The sequence below is a fragment of the Oreochromis niloticus genome, linkage group LG3 (genome assembly GCF_001858045.2).
Source record: "Oreochromis niloticus isolate F11D_XX linkage group LG3, O_niloticus_UMD_NMBU, whole genome shotgun sequence".
Lineage (NCBI taxonomy): Eukaryota > Metazoa > Chordata > Actinopteri > Cichliformes > Cichlidae > Oreochromis > Oreochromis niloticus.
Window position 1 is genome coordinate 12,750,984 of NC_031967.2, and position 19,510 is coordinate 12,770,493.

The 19,510-nt window shown below is 41.4% G+C and overlaps 1 protein-coding gene across 34 annotated transcripts in view; it reads right to left on the bottom strand.

The window, feature by feature from the left end:
• The window catches only part of LOC100708363 (protein tyrosine phosphatase receptor type D), a 397,350-nt gene that overhangs the window by 51,635 nt on the left and 326,205 nt on the right, over positions 1–19,510 (bottom strand). For all 34 annotated transcript variants that reach the window (XM_025906064.1, XM_025906073.1, XM_019352730.2 and 31 more), the window contains one exon: positions 808–996. In XM_025906064.1, coding sequence (XP_025761849.1) covers positions 808–996 — 189 coding nt within the window. The remainder of the gene's footprint in view (positions 1–807; positions 997–19,510) is intronic.

The window sequence follows — 19,510 nt, forward strand, 5'->3', positions numbered from 1 at the left end:
ATATATAATGAGTATATTGGGGTGTGTCACAGGCAAAAAAAGCAAAGCTGGCAGCTAAACATTAAAGCAGGGACTGCTAAAGTCAATGAATCAAGGGGCTGGGGGGAGAGGGAAAAGCTTTACGAAGTTTTACGCACTACTGTGGCTGATTAGTCTCCAAAATTAAATGTATTTCTCAAACCTAAAAGGTCTTAAACACAGCAAATATCGACCCAAATTAGTTTAAGATACCTTTTGGAAAGTAAAATTTAGACAAAAGTACATTAATTCGATTTTTTGGGGGGAGGGAGCGTGTTTTCCTGTTTTAAAAGTATGCGCACTCCGTTGCAGATTCTGAATGAAGCCGAATGTTGAATATTAATTGTTAAAAGAAAAGACATAAGAACATGAAGAAAATGGTTCTAAAAAATTCTGCACCAATGCAGTGGAAAGGAAATCAACAGAAAACAGCAAAAGAATTCATTGTAAAAAAGTCACAGCAGTGAGCAATGAGGGCAGAAGTTGGGGCAGAAGCCAGCAAACACAGAGGGAGGGGGAACAATCCCAACAGCCCATGACAACACTGGAAGACAAAGGGAGACACACAAACGGACACAACACACCAGGGCGTACAGAAAGTAGAGGACAGGAAATAGTAGAAACAATGCCATTACCTACAAAATTAAAAGCCAAATGAGAAGTTAAATTATGGGAGGAAGAAGTGGATGAAAGAACAGAGGATACAATAGGGGGAGCAGATCAGATAGAAGAAAACAAGAAAGAAGACTTCCCTGTCCGGTAATTAGATTTTCAGCAGAGGAAACCTACCTGATCTGAGCTGTTTAATGCGCCCATTGTTGTTGCTGGTGTTGACAGGGAGGAAGTCTTTGAACCAAGAGATATCTGGGTCTGGGTTGCCGCTGGCAGCACAGAGCATGGTGGCAGTGCGTGTTCGCTCCACCACTTTCAACTGTGGGCCCATGTCTATGGTGGGGAAACCAGGGGGCAGCTGGTCCTCTGGAAATAGGTTATACAGACATTGTTGCATATATCAGAACTGAGGGTTGCATTAAACCTTGTGCTAGGGAGGGGGAAGAGACAATTGGAAAATAAAAGAAGAAAAAAAATCTTGAGGATTTAAAGAAATAGCTTTTACATGTAGCAGCATTTTTGAATGACAAATACAATACAATAAGCTAAAGCTAGCAGCTAGTTAGCTTAGCGTAAAAAGTTAACAGGCAGCTACTGTACATAAAGCTCGGCTTAAGGAAATAAATGAAGAATAAGGAAAGAATTTTAGGTAGCTTGGGGTAGAATAAAAATAGGTATCAATTATATGTTTTGAGTATTTATGCTAAGCTAATTTAAGCTAAGTTAAATGTCTCGTGAGAGTGATAGATTTGAGAGTGATAATAATCTCATCTCTCCACGGCATATAAATGCCAATTTTTCTTTTCCTGGGGGAAAGGATGGGGCTTCAGTGGCTACATGTGCAGCAGAGTTTTGATGTCCTTTGGTGACGGCAGGTGGCTTTGCCGTGTTGTAAAAGCTGTCTTGTTCCCGCGCACGTCTCAACTTTCTGATTGAACAAGGGCGAGCAACATCTTGCTGCCGTTTGAGAAGTGAAAGAAAATAACTCACGCTGCACTTTTGCCCCAACCATGTTCTTTGAGCAAAACAAAGAAAATCAAAGCCCAGAGCAGTTTTGTCTGAAGCTCACAGCTCTCAACAGGAAGTATTTTCACTTTGAAGCAAGTGATGATCTCTGAGAGGCTGCAGACTCAAACACTGTCTACACCGCAAGATCCCCCATATGCAAAATATCTGCTGCTCTTCAACGTTGGCTAAGTCTTAACCTGCCAAACAAGACCTGCTTACTGTGAATGCCAATGAGGTTTATGTACATCTTTAAGTTTTGCTTTCCCTGCTGTGATATCGCTAATTAGTGTCTTCTGTTGCTTTCGTAAACGGCACCTTTTTGGAAACTATTTCTTCATTAAATTTTCATGAGGCGACATCAGACTAGAAACAGCTTTGAGATGCCATAGTCTGCAGCACAGCCAAACGACAATTATGGCTGCCTTCCAACAATGCTTTTGGGTATCTGGCATGAGAAGCCACCGCCATGGATAAATCTTCTCAGAAATACACAGTATTGCAAATGAGTGATTCCAGACTGTGCTGCAAAAGTTTTCCAATGCAACTCTGTGTCCCCGACTGAACTGATGTGTAAGGTAAAGCTTGCTGCATCTTTGAAAATGGACAACTATAGGCTTTTTAATGGTTTTGATCATTTCCAAGCCTATGGAGTGCACTCACTCCTTTTAAAAGTGCTGTTTTCTTTGCCAATATGTGCTTTTAGATATACAGGACATCTTGTCAGGGCACAGACAAGGGTGGCATCTGGTTTCTGGAACTGGAACAATGACTCCAAATCCTTTGGGTTCTCTGGGTGGGGGGGTTAATTGGGCTTTTCTGGCATATCCCATCGAAGCTTCTGTGGATTGGGATCTGGGGCGTTTGGAGGCTGGGTCAAAACCTTGAGCACCTTGTTCTGCTGTCAGGAGGCCTCTGCCATCAGGGAGTGATGCTGAAATTGGTATATAGTTAAGCTGTGTGGCGTACTATGCAGTTAAATACCAGGAAACGAGGATTCCCAGCAGAAAGCTGCACTGTAGGGTTATTCACTTTACCTGTCAGTAGTTTTAATTTTGTGTCTGTCGAGAGCACACGTTATCTTTATCATGTCCAGCGTCCATTAAGGTAATGAAAGATGCTCTGGCTTTAACTCTTGTTAAACTTTTGCAGTTATCTGGCATTGTGTCTGCTTGTTGTTGGCACAGTACAGATGCTCATAAAAACAGCAAGCACTTAGTCAAATCGCCTCCGTCAAACAGTGGCCTTATTTAATTTACATCGTAAATAACTAGAAAAGTATACAAGAAAAAGAACAGGGCTGATTTTTGGATAAAGCACTTAGAAATTATTCAAATATTATTCTTTTTCCCTTGGGAACTTGTTTTTGCCATGATTCATAACCCACCGAGGGTGGCTAAATGATTGATGTTCAGTCTATTGTTTTTTAATGTTCATTTAATAGTCTTCAAGAACTATTAACATTCTCCATCAGCGTATATCACCTCAGAAAAAACAGGTCTACAAATTAAACACTGACTCAGTCTGAAGTGTTTAGAAGATGCAAACAGGCGTTACAAATCTCAGTTACCATTCCCATAAATATAAACTGGTAATTCTGTCTGAGTTTAGCAAAACATCAACATAAAAATGTAAAGAACGGTCACATATGTTTAACTATTGAGGTGCAGTACTTGAAGTCTATGCACAAATTTGGTCCCAATCACTTAGCTCCAATAAAAGCTCTAGGTTAACAACTATCAAGGAATGAAAGAGCAGTTTAATGTGAGAAAGTGCACTGCTCATTCAAATGGAGAAAGACATGGAGGGAGGGGAAATGAATTAATTGTACATGGTAGCTCCTGTCCAGGCTCCCTCCAGCCTGTTCAAGGTCGAACAGACAATTAGTTGATTCTACAGTGAGTCCAAAGTATACCTGATCAAACACAATAGCCAGAGGCAAGCCTAGGAGCAGGGATGCGTGTTGAATATAGTAATTGGATGTGACAATCCATGCGAACTAAAATGCAAAGCTCGTGAAATTGGAATGTATTCTAAAACAAAGTGCTCAAGAGATCATAATTTAGCTATCCTGTAAGATGTTAGAATTGTTCTCATGCTGCAGCTTTAAGGACTGCAAAAGAGGGCGTGGGACATTTCATTTTAAACTGTAAGTGGTATACCCTGCAAAATCATGTGGAATCACAGCCTTACGACTGATTCAGCCTACTGATTAACTACAGTGTCACACAGAAGAATTGTGTAAGGGGAAAAAAAAAAAGTGGGGTCAAGTGAACAACGTGCACTTTTGCCAAACCCATATTATCTAAATGAGTGTTGCATTTCGCTAAACCATATTTTTAGTGCAGTCAGCCGGTACGCGTCCAGACAAAATTAATGATTTGTTACAAATAGTTCTGGCCTCGTGCATGCATTCCTACTTCGGCCAGAAATGTAGTTTACAGCTGCCTCGTGAACCCGCGCTCATCAAGAATGGTCACAAAGTCATGACATCGACAGTGAGCTATCTGAAAACTTTCCTCGCACCGATGCCAAACTTTAGATACAACAAACGCAACTACATTCATATTCTCAAGCCGCTTGTAACTCTTAGCTCTACCCTCATTTATTTCATAGTGAAGTGAATTACCATTGTGATAATAAATAAAGGAAGGGGAAATTGAACACAATTGGAAGCTGCTGCTGTGATTAACAACTCATGTCAACAGAGCTGCTGCAGCGTTCTCCTTATAAGGCTAAGAGAGCAAAATGAAATCACATTAATTGCTCTTTAATCGCACATGTTGCACATTTTTGAAGAACGTGGGTTATTGACAAGGCATTAGAGGTAAAGACTGAAATAATTAGTCAAGCAGAGACCAAGTGGTTTGCAGTTTTTTCGACTTGCAGAGATTGTCAGTAAGGAGCTGTTTCAGTGCCACTTAAAAGGTCTCAAGTGCATCCTGTCAGGAGGGGAAACTGGAAAAGTTTGGGGTGCTTGTATTTGTTGTTGAATGTGTAGGCTGGAGTGAATACATTATGTCCTAGGTGCCATGAAAACGGTGCTAAGCCACTCCGTGCAATAAATGAAAGTCAAACCTGAAGGGTGAAATTAACAGGTAAAAAGAAAAAAAAAGCGGAATGGTTTTTACATAATTTTTCTCGCTCGCTTATTCTACCTGGCTCCGGACTGCAATCTCAAGGACACCCTGAGACAAGGGCACTTCCTGCTTTACAGACCCATACTGTATATTCAACAATGGATCTACACACTAAATGAGATGGAAGGGAGAGAAATGCTGAAGTCACCTTCTAAAGAAGTGCTGAGCACTGGTGCTTGATATAAAAAGACTCCCAATGACAATTTGCACACATTAGCCACTGCCAGGCTATCAGACCATATGAGTGTGTGGTGCCAAGTATTGGATGAGTATAAAAAGGACATTGGCTCAAAAAGTACCTCAGTGAGCAGATTTCTGCAGAAGACATAAGGCCATTGGACATAAACTCACCCCATTAGCAGATTATATCTATTGATCACTCATACAGAATACGAGCATAAGTGAAATCACATTTTCCTTGTATGACAACAGGGGCCATTAAAGTTTCTAAAGTGTTGCTTCAGTGCAGCAATAAATTCAATTTTTTTTGTCATTTTTCAGTTGTAACTTAAAAGATTTAGTGACCAGAGTGACAAAAACCCTTTAATTAAATTGACTGTTGGAGTCTGAACTGATAGAGGTGCTGTTTAGCCAATCAGTTACTCAGAAGTGTACTTTAGTTGATGCAACACCGCGGTAGCTGTACAAGGCGACGTTTATAGTGTCTTAGAAAACTAATGTGGTTGGATCTATGGACACGAATTCATTTGCGAGGCATGGGGACCTGCACATAAAGCCAGAATCGCTGCTTAAATTTGGCACGCACTTACATGTTGACAGCTGTGTGACACTGGGTTCAGACATCAAAATGAAAAGCCTGTTTGTTTCTCCTGCTCAGCACCTACACGGGATCAGCAGACGTTCAACCGTGTCTTCGCTATCACTTTCATTTATCCGGTGAATGTCAAGCTGTGCACGCAGCACAGGTTTTTTAACAAAGCAACGCTGCAGTGTGCCGGTGTTGCCTGGCATCACATTTAGTTAAGCTAACAGCTTCGCAGCTTTAAGCAAAGTAAGTTTGACAATTTATGTGTAGTAAATCTTGATAGTCACACACTGGACTAGAGATGTCAAGAAGCTACACACTGTTCTAAAAATAACCAAGAAGTAGCACACATTGGTTGTGAAATGAAGTGTAAATTAAAAAAAAAAAATCCCCAGATCGTGAGTGATGCTCTTTTGTGACACTGAAATCACATTTGGCAAATCACAGCTGGCTCCAAAAATACCCGATGAAGGAATCCGAGAAGAAAATAAGCCTTTGTTGCACCGGACTTTCCAAGTAAAGCCATAAAAACATAAACCTTTCCAGTCACATTCTGGCTTTAGTTCTGTGGTTGCTGCACAAGGATTGGATTTGGTCCGACCCCTTTTCTCCCCAAGCGGAACAAGACTTTTCACCCTCGTGGTTGAGGTTATTCTTCGGGGAAAATCCCCCGAGGACATAATAAGGTATATTTGTTGAACGTATTTGAGTGGATACAATCTCCTCAAAGAGGCTGTCACAGGTCACTTACTGTGGCAGCAGCACGGGAGTCTGTGTTTTGGTATCCCGTCTTCGCAAAAGATTGTCATTTATGAACGTGCAGGAATTGGGCTCAGGTCGATGTCTTTAACTATTTACACCACTTCTTATATCGTCCTAAACATGATTTTTGCCCAATTCAGGAAATCCATCTGATCCTCGCTACCCCTCCCAAGATGAGACTAGCAGAAAAGAAAAGAAGCCGCAAAACATCAACCATGTTGAGTGTGACAGTAGTGCTTATTTTTCTCAGCAGTCTGAGCCCAAACCATTTTTCCCACCACACCATAGCATATAATTTGAAGTTGAGGGACACTGATTAAAAAGCTGTTTCAATGCTCTAAAATCCAAAACAAGTGAGAAAGAAGATCAGAGAATTTAGGAGGGTTAGAGTGCTAATCATATTAATCATACAGTGATTTTGCTCAATACAAGAGCATTGCCTGCCTCGACTTGGTTTTCTAAAAGAACTATGTGTACACAGTTTAGGAGAAAGGACAAAGAAATTTAAATAAAGTATGTAAAATGAAAAAAGGATGAATAGCAAATAACTTTAATTATTAAGACCCAGACTTGCTCCAATGCTCCAGGCTTGAGATTGTTCATATGTTTATGGAACTTTTTAAAAATTTTGGTTAATTTTGTTTTTGCCTAAACATGATTTGCGCTAACGCTCTTGATGTTTAAAGAAAGCAAAATAAAACAAGGTTTTATGAAAAACAACGTTGTTGATTTCGTAACGGTGACCTGTATGATTTGTTCACGCTCCTCTAAAAACGCTGCGAGAGACGACCTAAATCCCCGTCAATAAAATGTTCTGTTCGGCTCCCGTTCCACTGACATATTCATTTTTTTTCTCCCTTTGGCACGGAGAGGGAACTATTAATTATGCTTTTGTTTTCACACAAACAAAATTACTCAACCAAACGTAAGAGCTCTTGATTAACAAAAGAAGGCAGCAATTTCATTTTGTGCCAATTCTATGACGGCATCTGTTCCATTCTTCTCTCCCTCCCCTCCGCTCTAATGTTTCACCACTTTCACCCACATCGCAGTTGATTTCCTTGCTCTATTTACAAGGTACACTTTATACTGTGGTAAAAAAAAAGAAAGATGCACTTTACAATCCAGCTCCTAATGAGTGACAGGTCCTGAATCTGAGCCCACCCTTTGCTTTATCAGCTACCTACAGCTTGGTTGAGCAACCTCAATCTTGAACTTGGACATAGTTGCTTAGCTCAACACACCATCCATCATTCTGCCCATTAACTTTGGGCAGAGGTGAAACGTGTCCCCACATTAATTTTTGATCACTGAACTAGGACATTTGATGGTGTTTTTCTACTTTAGAACCTCTTAAATATTCCTTAAAATCTTTTTTCTGCTTTAGGATACCATGCTAGCAGGTGGCATGAAACAATATTTAACCCTATAACGCCAACTGAATCATATTTGAGAGTTCTACATCAGCCTGATTTTTTTAAGCATGTTTTTTAAGCTAAACTGTGAGCAATAAATTGCACAAAAATGCTGGATGTAGCAAAAATGATATGAATCAAAGCTCATATATGAATACTGAATGAATTTTCAGGCAATTTTTTACATTTTTCAGGCTTTGCAGAGTTAAAAAAATAAATACTCCACTAATGCCTTAAGACTGCTTTCAGCATATAAATGGGCTGGCACTGCCTTGGGTAGAATACTTGGAATAGTTGAGATGCAAGTGAAAGCGATGACCCCTGACACTGGGAGCACAAAGTAACATTCATGAGTGGCAGGTCCAGCTATTAAAGCAACAAGTCTATAAACATACATGCGCGCTTCGTCGCAATTCTTAAGAAATTACGAATCGAGACGTCTAAATTCTCCCCGAATGCCCTCAGAGAATTCAGAGCCAGTATTTATCTCGTTGATACATCCCAGTGCTGCTTGGCACATATGTTGTCCAGTCTAAATAAGATTAGGTTTTTTTCACTCTAGAGCTTCCTTTGAGCCTGATTTTCCAAATAAGCCTCCTGGCACCTGCATTGGGTAGATATTGCTTAAGTAATCCAATAATGGAAAACAAAATGCTCAGCACTAGCGTCTAATAGAGCACACGCTGCTGTGTAGAAGGGGGATCATTCTGAAATTCTCCTTCCTGTGTTGCTCTTTAAAGGATTCAGGCTACTGAACTCTGAGTCAACCTTCAAATTGTTTTAAAACGTGGCACGTAGCTTTTATGATTGTCTAGACTGGAAGAGACTTTTCAAACATGAAAGTCTGGGGTCGTACTCCTGTACGTCCAAAAGCCTTATGGGAAAATCTTAAGTGGCAAGGGGTTGCTGCTTTCTACTTCAGGTTTGCAAATGCGTCCGTGCAGGACCTGCATGTCAGATCTAATCCTTTTGTATCTAGCAAAGAGCCCGAGGGTTCGTGTTTTCCATGAAAGCCCATGACTCATTTATCTCAAATGAAGATACATTTGCGCGTTTAACATTCAAGATCAGAGAGTGGTGCCTCTCGTTTTGGACGTATACCTGCATGCGCGCTGTATGTGCCAAAGCCTCGTGTTCGGCATTAACGAATCATCTGATGTGAGGTGAAGAAAACCACATGAATGTCAGTCAATTTAACAAAAACAAAACATGTTTCTGCAGTTGTTCCTTTATGTTTCATTTTGTGCGGTAAAAACAGCTCCTTGGAATCCTGGCTTGGCTCCGGAAAATATGCTTCAGTCTAGTTTATTAGTTGATTCAACAGGTACCGAGGACGCTAATGAATATTACCGCGAATGTGCCACAGTTGGCTCAAACCGCTAATTTCAATTTGCTGTAATAGAGTTTTAGGAGGAACATTCCCACTCTGACACAAAGTGGCATTAAGTCTCTCCAGCTTGGTGCCTCTAAAAGGTAGTTCAGTAATTTGCTGAACAAATACAGTCTCTTTGAGGAAACTGCTAAAACCCCAAGGCGGACAACGGGGGACCATCGACTATCCACTAAAACTTTTATTTGCCCACTGTGGCCTAAAGCAGTGAAAAAAAAAGGAATTGGTTGTGAAATACTATCCTGTGTGTTCTTTAAAACTCCTGCGATGATGAATGCTGGAACGAAATATGGGAGGAGGAAGGTGAAGGCGCAGAAAGCTCTCTTAACCCGAGGTTCACGGCACTCTGTCTCGGTGAAAAATAGCTTCTTCTCCCCCCTTTGCCCCGCACTGATTGTTTCTTCCATAAATCCCCTTTGAGATTGTGTAATTAATTGAATGCTGCTTATTTGTCATTAAAAATCCTCACCTAATGCCTGAAATGATGAGGAAACCATTGTAGAGTCAATCTATTAATCACAGGCAACCCCCCCAACCCCACAAGAAAGCCTTCACACGTGAACAATTTCCTCATTCAGAGTGACTTTGGAGAACTAGTTGTAAAACTTTTAAGTCAACATTTTTCTTTCATTAAAGGATTTCATTATGCTCATTTCCAGCTCCAGCTAGATTAGGCTTGCATGAATCACTGTTCAGATTAATCTTTAGCCTCGGAGCTGATCATCTGTTACCTGAGATCACTTGTTTTAGCTCATCTCGTTTCAAGTCTCGCCTTTTAGTCAGCTTTCTACGGACTGGCAGCAAGAAGGTAGATCACATGATACAAAAGCCAAATTACACATATTTCACATTTGCAATTTTCTTGTATCCTGACAAAAACAATACCCAGGTTTCAGCTTTCAGCCTCTCCCTTTAGGGGTCGCCACAGCGGCTCATCTGCCTCTATCTCTATCTCTTCCTTTGTCACATCAACCCTCTTCACGTCCTCCTTCACTACATTTTCTCTGCGGTCTTTCTCTTTCCCTCCTGCCTGGCAGCTCCGTCTCCAACTTCCTGTCCTCCTCTGCACATGCCCAAACCGTCGCAGCCTTGAGCCTCTAAGAATAACTTATGTTGAGCAATCAAGTTAGAGTATTCCTGTTATTAATTTGTCCACAACGCCCTTAAAACACAGCTGGAAGATTTACACCGACACGAAGTGAGGTCCACAGAGAGAGCAGCTTTGGTTTTTTACAATTCGATAGAAAATATTAGGCGGAAAAATGAATTTAAAAAAAAAAAAAAAAAAAAGCTTTAAAGTGACCCAACCAAATGTCCCTCCAAGCCTGCCTTCCCCCATAGACTTTGTTTTTTTTTATGGCCACTGCTGCTGGGGCAGATTGGATCAGCCAAGCAGAGGGCATGCAACAGAGATGTACGCCACTTCTGGCAAGGCGACCCAACTCTCCGTAGGCCCAATGTCATTCATAAACATGACGGATTAGCTGTGATATTCCTCCATTTACAACGTAAGCGAAGGGAGTGGGAGGAAGAGAATGAAAGCAGAGAGGGAGTGTTAGTGTCGGATGCCCCTCAGGGGTAGCGCTAAAATGGATGGGTAACGAGCGAGATGAAACGGAGAGATGAAGCAGGAAGGGCGGAGAGGGGGCCTTTCTCTACAGGCCTGGCTGGGCAAGCAGCAAGACAGGCAGGAAGCCAAGCACAAAGCTCCATTTACACTCAGATGCCCCCCCCACTTCTTTTTTTCGTTGTTGCTTTACAGACTACATGTCAGCTCAGCCAGATGTACTGTTCTGAGTAAAGATCACCTAGGGGCAAGGTAGAGAGGGAGGTTGAGACCTGCTCTACCTTCAATCAAGTCTTTCTTTCAGACCGCCACCGTCTTTTGCATTCGCCCCTGTTTACCGGTCCATCAGTCTCGATCCAGTTCATCCCAGGCTTTAAATTTGCTTTACGTTGAGGACTCTCTCGATCCGTCTTTTTGCGTCTCCCGCCTCCGCTTCTGTCCTTCTCCCGCCCTCTTCGGGATTTTACTTTGCATATTCCATTTGCTGGTTGTTACCCTGAGCAATGATTCCATTTACTCCAGAAAACAGTGTCCCATTTATTTAGTTGGAAAGGAAGAAAGAAAAAAGAAATATTCTTGTGGATGTCTTCCATCCACATTTTTTTTCAATTATAAGTAATCAGCAGAGGAGGGAGCAAACTATTTGACAGTGCTTTCAGCTATTTGCCAAACACAAAGCCAAAATGGATGTCATTTAGTCCCTCTCAACATCATGAGATGCACCTTAGGAAGCCTCTTCTTCTTTTTTTCCCTTTATTTATTTATTTTTTAGCTTTTTCTTAACAGTCCATCAACCCTCATTTGATCCTCCTGAGTGCATTAAGCATTCACAAATAAAGAGGACGTGGAAGGGAATATATAAACAACCACACGCTACCTTCTCCTTAGAGACGCCTCCATTCTCACCAACGCTCCTGTCACTTTGAAGCACAGACATCTGTTCCGCTTTTATGTCTCAGGCTTATTCGCTGTATATTTACCCTCTCGCCGCCCACTTGGGATAACTATGTGTTTGAAACTTGGAAGTTTATTAAAGCATCAACATTTATCATAAAACAACGTCGCCTTATTCGTCTTATCGGTTCAGGGGCAGCTGATAAAGGCCAAAGCCAGAAGCCGGAGTCGGCAGGGGCTCAGGAGAGCATCGGCGACTAGGTGAGGTTTCCTACCAGGCAGCAAAAAAAGACAGACGGCAAAACCGTGAGACGCTGAGTTGCTTCATTAACCTTCGTGTACTGTACATTGAGAAGCAAAGGTTAGTTTGATTCAACAGGCATTTCGAATATCTTGGCAATCTCTTGGGTAAATCTCGTCTTTGTTCAATATTATGTGTCCATTGAGGTGTTTATTAGTGTATTACTTTATTAGAATCCACAAAGTTTTTAAAATTTAAATCAATTTTTCTTTTTCAGACAGGGGTGGCTATCTTTAAGGGTTCTGCCGTGGTATCGGTAGACTCAGACGAACACTCCTGGAGACGTATAAAAGGAGTGGTATGAATGTCTGAGGAAGCTGACTTTTATACAAGTTCACTTCCTTCCGAGAAAGGAAAAACCTAGCACCAACCATTTCAATAATTTATATATCTAAAAGCTTACTAGCAGGAGAGGCAGGTATAGAGATTATTCATGCTTGCTAACATCCTGCAGAGAGGACCTCTTGGCTCTCAAAGAGCCCTAATGGAAAATGGGGTTGTATCAGGCTTTTCAAATTTAGCAGACAGGCATTCTCCTCCAAAAGTGACTGCGGGAGATGGGTGTCACAGCAGGCGGGTTCTGACATCGTTTTATCACGGATATTGCTATATTGCTTTAAGTTTTGAGATTTGACAGGTGGGCTCAAAGATGATGAAACAGGCAACGACAAAAATATGAGGTTTTATCCCCCTTTGCCTCGAATTAGTCACCGCATTTGTTCTTAATATAACACATGCACGGGGAGGGGGAAGTAGCACGAAATTAATTCTCGACGCATCACTTTTCACCAAAGTTGTTTGGTTGTAATTAGCAAGCAACCTTACATGGCTCGAGAAGTTTCTCAAGATCATTAGATGCATTTAGGATGACCCTGCAGTACCAATTAATCTAGTAGAAAATTACTTTTGAGTGCAGCTAAGATCAAAGCTGCTAACATTAGCACCCCTCGACTACCTGGCTCAGACTTACACACTCCTCATTTTATGACCTCGTGTCCCTCCTAGTCTAGCCAAAGGAGTATTCCTGATTAAATATACGTTATGCTCTGCCATATAGTGCAACGATACCAGCTGCACCCTGTCTTTTGGGAAGCTGGCCTTTGGGTAACTTGTGTGTTTGAGGTAGTGGAGAAGACTTGTTTTTCCCAGTGTGCAGCACAAGTACCAGCAAGTAGCAGCAGCCACTGTGCAATGCATGCTGATAGGGGTAGTTAAGTTACTGCAGACAGCTATAAAGTGTTTCCTAGGGTTTCATTATGACAGATATTGCATTTAAAAGCTAGCCTACGAGTCATGCTAGAATTAATTAGCTGAAAAACTGAGGTTTCTCACAGTCAATGGTATTACGTAATGTGCACAAACAGTGATTGTAGTTTATCGCGCTCAAAGAAGAGACGGTGGAAATTTATGAATTAATATCTGATCTCATGGTCGACATAAATGTTTCTCTAAACATGTAGATGATATAAGAAATGTTAGCATGTTAACAGATTCAAATAAGATGGTAAACATCCTAAACAGAATGCCCTCTAAGCAGGTTGGCAGATGCTAGTTTGTATTATGCTCGGTGCTTAAGTTAAACCTTACAAACTTCTACTGAAGAGTCTTCGCATGGTTGCCAACTCTCAGACTTCAGCTTGTGAGACATGCTTTTTATCTTCATTATTATGCTCTCACAATGCCCAAACAAGTCTCCCACCAAAGAGGAGGAAGATTCAAAGGAAGTCCTTCATGAAAAGGATTAGATTAAAAAGCTTTTTTAGCATTTGCCTCACAGCCAAAGACATAATTTCAACCCCAATCCTTCGTAGATGTGCCTGAAATGCACAAAGACTTAAATTGTTACCTTAACTCATTGTCTTAGGTCATGTTATAAGTTGCATTAGGTTATTATTATGTTATATTATATTAGGTTTAAAACTAGAGCTCGACCATAAGTCTCTTATTGCAATACATTAGATCTAAAATAAGAAATAGGAGACTGCACTAGAACATCTAATTGACGTGGATTCCTGAAAAAGAAGTGAGTATTAAAGGTCAGCATTGAGTGCTGTTTGATCTGGTTACATTACAATACCTCTCATTTATATTACATTCAAAATCAAACCAATCTGATAAAGTTTGAGAACTCTATTTGAATTTTTTGAAGCCTGATGTATCTAACATCTTGCTGCAGGGATTTTATTTTTTTTTTTGAAAAGAGCTGATTGTACATTATTACTGAGGTTTTTCATGCTGTAAGAAACAGAACCGATCTGTTTTGTCTGTGGTTTGCTTTTAAACCACCAAACCACAGACGACCACCGGTTCTACCCTTCAGCCTCCTGGCAGACACACCTGTGGCATCAATTTCCAAATCCTAGGTCAACTTGTTCTCAAGTTATCAAGATTTTCAGACAACTTGACCTCTGACTTTTAGGTCGAGATCACTAAGATTCAGACTCATCTGAGAATTTTAGTAGATGCATCTATGGTATCGACTTGAAGCTCCTACGATGCCTCGTTCTCGAGTTGTCGCATTCGCAAACGTAGGTGTCTAACCTGTGCCCCCGGCAGGGTGACGACAATACCCCACCAACCTTTTACAGCTGAGGGGTAAAAAGTGTTGGATGGATCAGTTTTTTACTCATAAACATATTACAAGACCTTTGTTGTTATTATGCAAGCAAAGCGAAGTTACATTTATTCTGACCTCACATGTTGAGTAAAACTTATATAAGTTTGCAAAACAGACAAATACTGACACACAAAAAGTGTCATAAAAAGTATCTAATCTAAGAAGTGCATACATATATCTTTTAATAAAATTCTGGACTTACATCATTAAAAAAAGAGACAACAGAACAACAGGAGCGCATATAAAATATATATTTTATAATAGTGGCCATAATAATATAATAAAATAAAATATATATATGTATATGTATATATTGAATGGTCTAAACAATGAGATTACACATTCTGAGTTATTTACAGACTATGTAATGTAGAAAAAGTAGAACTATGCAGGGTTTTATCTTCAATATGAAGCTTTTTCTGCAAATTCCAGTTTGATTTACATTTTTTAGGTTTTCAGCTGTGACACAGAGGCCGTTCTCAACTTCAGCATTAAATTCAGCACAAAAATGGGATTAAGAAAATTAAGAAAACACAATATCTTGTGTATCTATATCTAGCATTTAGTCTTGAGAAATACAGCAACTACTCTTTCTTCACGATGCTCTTTAAATGTACTCTGACACTGAATGAGGAAACTGTTCGCACAGTAAAATCAATCGTGACCCTATTACGGGCCGGTGCTGCTGCGAGGCCTCTGTGGAGGACAGCGGCATCTACGGCCAGGAAGCAAAAACAAAACGTGCATACCTCATTTGTCTGAATCGATGATTATTAATCTGTGTGGCCGTGTTTCGTTTTATTAAAATAAATACAAAGCCGAAGGACGCGCAGAGTTATCTATCACGGTCTGAGTGCGGTCAGAGAGCGTCTGAGGCACCAGCAGATGTTCTCTCACATGCTACGCAGGCTGCAAAAGTCCCGACATCCATCTCGCAAGCAGCACTTTTTGTTTTAAATCATCCTGCATACAATGCAGATAATGATCGGCTCTCATGATTAACCACGCAGTAAGTTATAGAGGGGTGTGAGGGATGATCTTTTTTTTTTCTTCTTCTCCTTCTTTTTTACTTTCCCGAGAAGATCAATTTCGTCGAGGACATTCGACTCCATCTTTTTAATTACAAGAATGAATAACTTGTCATTACGTGCTCCATTTTTGTGACGTATGATGGAGCGAAGTTGAGAAGTAGCATCAAGGCCAAATCCCCAGCAATGTGGATATTTTATGAAACATCTAATGATGATAATCGACTCTGTGACAGTTCCAGCGTTGCTGGGAAAAGCTGTTTGTGAGGGAAAAAAATACGCTGCAGATATAATGACTAGTTAGCAACCGCGTGAAATGTTGGTGGCCTCTGAAAAGCCATAGACTGCGAAGAAAAGGAGTTTAACAATCCTAAGTATTGTACAAGGATGAATCTGCTTTGACTGTGTAAAAAAAACAAAACAGAAAAAGTGTTCGGATAAGTTAGTTTCATACTTAAAAACTCTTACAACGAGTCAGCATGTCATCCCAGCACCATTTCCTTGGAGGAAAAGTGTACTTTCCTAACAAAATTGAGTGTTTCCATGCGGCAGCTCAGGTCTCGCCTTCTATAGAGCTCCCGCCAGTAAACCAGAGAATTGCATGGTAGCTGCAGCTGCTCCCCCTCCTCTCCTGTTTTTTTCTTTTTGCAAGCCACTGATCACAAACACGGTAATTTTACAATGGTCACTTGCTTTCTACCGACTGCTACGCTTACTCTGGCGAGACAGCTGACACAGCATTTATCTTCCGGAGCAATTTGAGCATGCAGACCAGTTTTTGTTCATCTTGCACTCTGCACTTGTTAGAAGCGGTGCAAGAGCATACAAATGAAAAATGGCATTTAGGCGGAGGTGTTAAGGTACATTTTAATCCTTATTATGACTCCAAATTTGCTCATTTTTGCTTCACAGGCAGGTTTCTGTCGACCCACGTGCTGTGGATGTCGGTGTATAAAGCCTGGAATATCAATTAGGCAGGTATTGGCGTCTTTTATTAAGAGTGGAGACTGTTTCTTTTTCCCCCCCATAACAACGACAAAGAGCCCGGAGTATACATTGTCTATGAATAATCACTGATCATGTAGCGGCGCTTTCATTGCATGTGGAAAGATCCGTCTCAGCTACACAGCCCTGCACCATTCCATACAAATGGAAATGATGCATTCTATTTTTCCGTCACAGGAGAGCGGCTTCCCATTTTCCGCTCCCACTGTCAAGTTGTGCACAGCTGCATAAGTTTGCCTGCTTGTGTGTGGGGCACAGGAAATGGTTGTTGACAGCATAATGGGAGTATGAGGATGAAATATAAATCCTTAATCACGCCTGAATCATGAACTGCAGCACTCAAATGTACACATCATTCTGCTGGAAGTGCCGCTAGCAAAGCGTCTAGACACTGTGCGATGTTTTGTCTACATTTTAAGGTGTTTTTCATGTTTGCTTTCGCTTAACCGTCGAAGGGTATATACTCGTTGTAGACGCCTCGCCGTGAGCATGTCCGCGCTCATTTAGAAGACTAAACAGCGCTTTCACTGAAATCGTATGCCGGACATGACACCCAAAATGTGCTGCTGCTTCATTTTTCAATCTCTTCATGTCATTCTCAATTACCGAGCAAATCGGGACGACCTTAATTCAAAGACATGAGTCACGTATGAGTCGGGTCATCTCACAGTTAATCGAAACACAGAACCCCCCCCCCCCCTAAAAAAAAGAAAAGACAGTGCAATAAGAAAAGCCATACCTCATGCCGAGGCCTGGCGGATTTGACTTGGAACATCATTACGTTTCCGAGTTCGCCTTTCATGCAAATCGCTTCTCTAAAGCTTGGAAGTTCATTACTAATGGCGCTTCCCATCAAGTTGGAGGCCCATTGGAATACTAATATCCCCTGGTGTTTGTCACCTCAAGTCCCCTCTTCTCATAACACGGCAATTACAAGAATGTGCTTTTCCTTCATGGAATTAGGCATCGCCCCCTGTGGCGAGCTTCCCACAACAGATGCTTTGCAGTCGTTTCCACAGACCATTGGAGCCTAAATGAACTAAACGAACAGTCACTTTATATGTATTAGGCCTGGTGCAGTAGCACTTATCTTTATTTGCTTATTTATCTCTCCAGGCCTGCATCACACACTTGTGTGTAACTTCGGTATTTCTCCAGTGAAACGGCCAAAGAAGTGAATTTTTCATCTTGGTGACAGACGAGCGTTGGAAAAAAAATCTGCTGAAGTTTATGTCGTGTGGAATGAAACTAGCAGCGCCGTACTGTACGGAGCACTTTTGGAGGTAGGAAGCTTTTTGGGCTTCTAAATCATTTATAGCACACTCTTGAGGAAACGCTGTGCGCTCGCAAGCTCTTCATATAGTACTACGCTTTTACAATACGGCGTGTCGGCACATTTCCACCTTGCACAGAGCACAAAGTCAGCTTGTCTGCAACTTGAACACGCGTGTGCGGTACGCTGTGTATACTTATAATCTGCAATACCAATAAAGGAAAATGTCTTATTACATTTAACACACATACGTCAAGCTGTGACTGTTATGTGTCCAACTGGTGCTACTGCTCATACTTATTATTAATGTATTTATTTATTATTAGCTTCATGACCTCAAACTCACTGTATATTAAACTCCTGTTATTCCACAGCAGCGGTCGTATACTGAAGTGAAATCAACATAATTTTTATATTTTTTAAAATTCCACATTATCAGCTAAATCCTCACAAAGTCAATATTTCACGTATCCACAGGAAATAACGTGAAAGAGCACAACTTTATATTTGCACCAAAGCCGAGGAGGAAAAAGCTCGGCCCCGTTTTTCTATTTTTTTTTTTTCAGCCGTGATAGGCCTCTACTCACCTTCAATACATTGATGGGAAAGGAGAGCGAGCAGAAGAGCAAAATGGAAATGGTAATAAACATGCTAATGCTAGGCCGTGGAGCCGGGAAGAGCAGCTTCTACCCATCCCTCAGCTATCTATTTGTGTGTGTGTGTGTGTGTGTGTGAAGGGAAAATACAGAGATAGAGGCAGAGCGAGAGTGAAAGGGAAGGGGAAATGCACAATATTGCATGTGAGTGAGAGCACGCACACGTGCACACGCGTCACACACACACACACACTCACTTTGTGCTCCAGAGTAAACAGGAGAAAGCTGCATTTGAACGTGCCACCTTTCTCTTTCAATCGGCCTCTGGAGACAGTGCAAAGGGCCTTTTGTTGGCTCACTGGTGAGATAAGAAGCGAGTGGAGGGAGGAAGGGCTGGGTGTGTGCGTGCGTGTGTGTGTGTGTGTGTGTGTGTAGGGGGTTCTTCAGAGACTCGCGGAGCCAGCTTTTTTCTATAGGATGGAAGCACCCCTCTCAATAGGAACTCATTTGCCATGTTGTGTAATTGTGGCACATAATGGAGCGCACCTCATTCAAGCAGCCCAAGGCTTTTTCTTTTTTTTCCTTCTAAAGCCATTTTCTCCATTCACAGTCAAACAAGTCATGTTTTAGAGAGATATTACGCAGCCTTTTGAGCTCAGGGCCACCACATATTTGCCTCTGAATGGGATGTTATGTGTAATCAAGATAAAATTTTGTTCACTGCTCCTTATAAAAGAGGCACTGTCATCGCAACTCGATATTTGTCATCCGACTTTTACCCGCACCGCTCGCTGAAAGTAAACAAAGTGGCTGACCTTTCCTGCCCGGGTTGCTGCGCGCGTTCGTGTAGAGGGGTGTGCGCGGCGTGTTAACAACCACTGGCCCGCTGGAAGGCGCTGACATTGAGCCAACCTGCCGCCGCAACGCCGCTCGGAACAATATACGGCGGTTAATCGCGTCAGAACGCGCCGCTTTGTTTTCTGCACGGTCAAATGAATATCAAAGCTGAAGTGCAGGAGATGAAAAATGACTGATTTGAAAATTATTGCTGAGCTTTTCCATTAAACCACTGCAGGCTAGGAATAGATGGCTATTTGCATAATTTAACTGGCATCTTAATT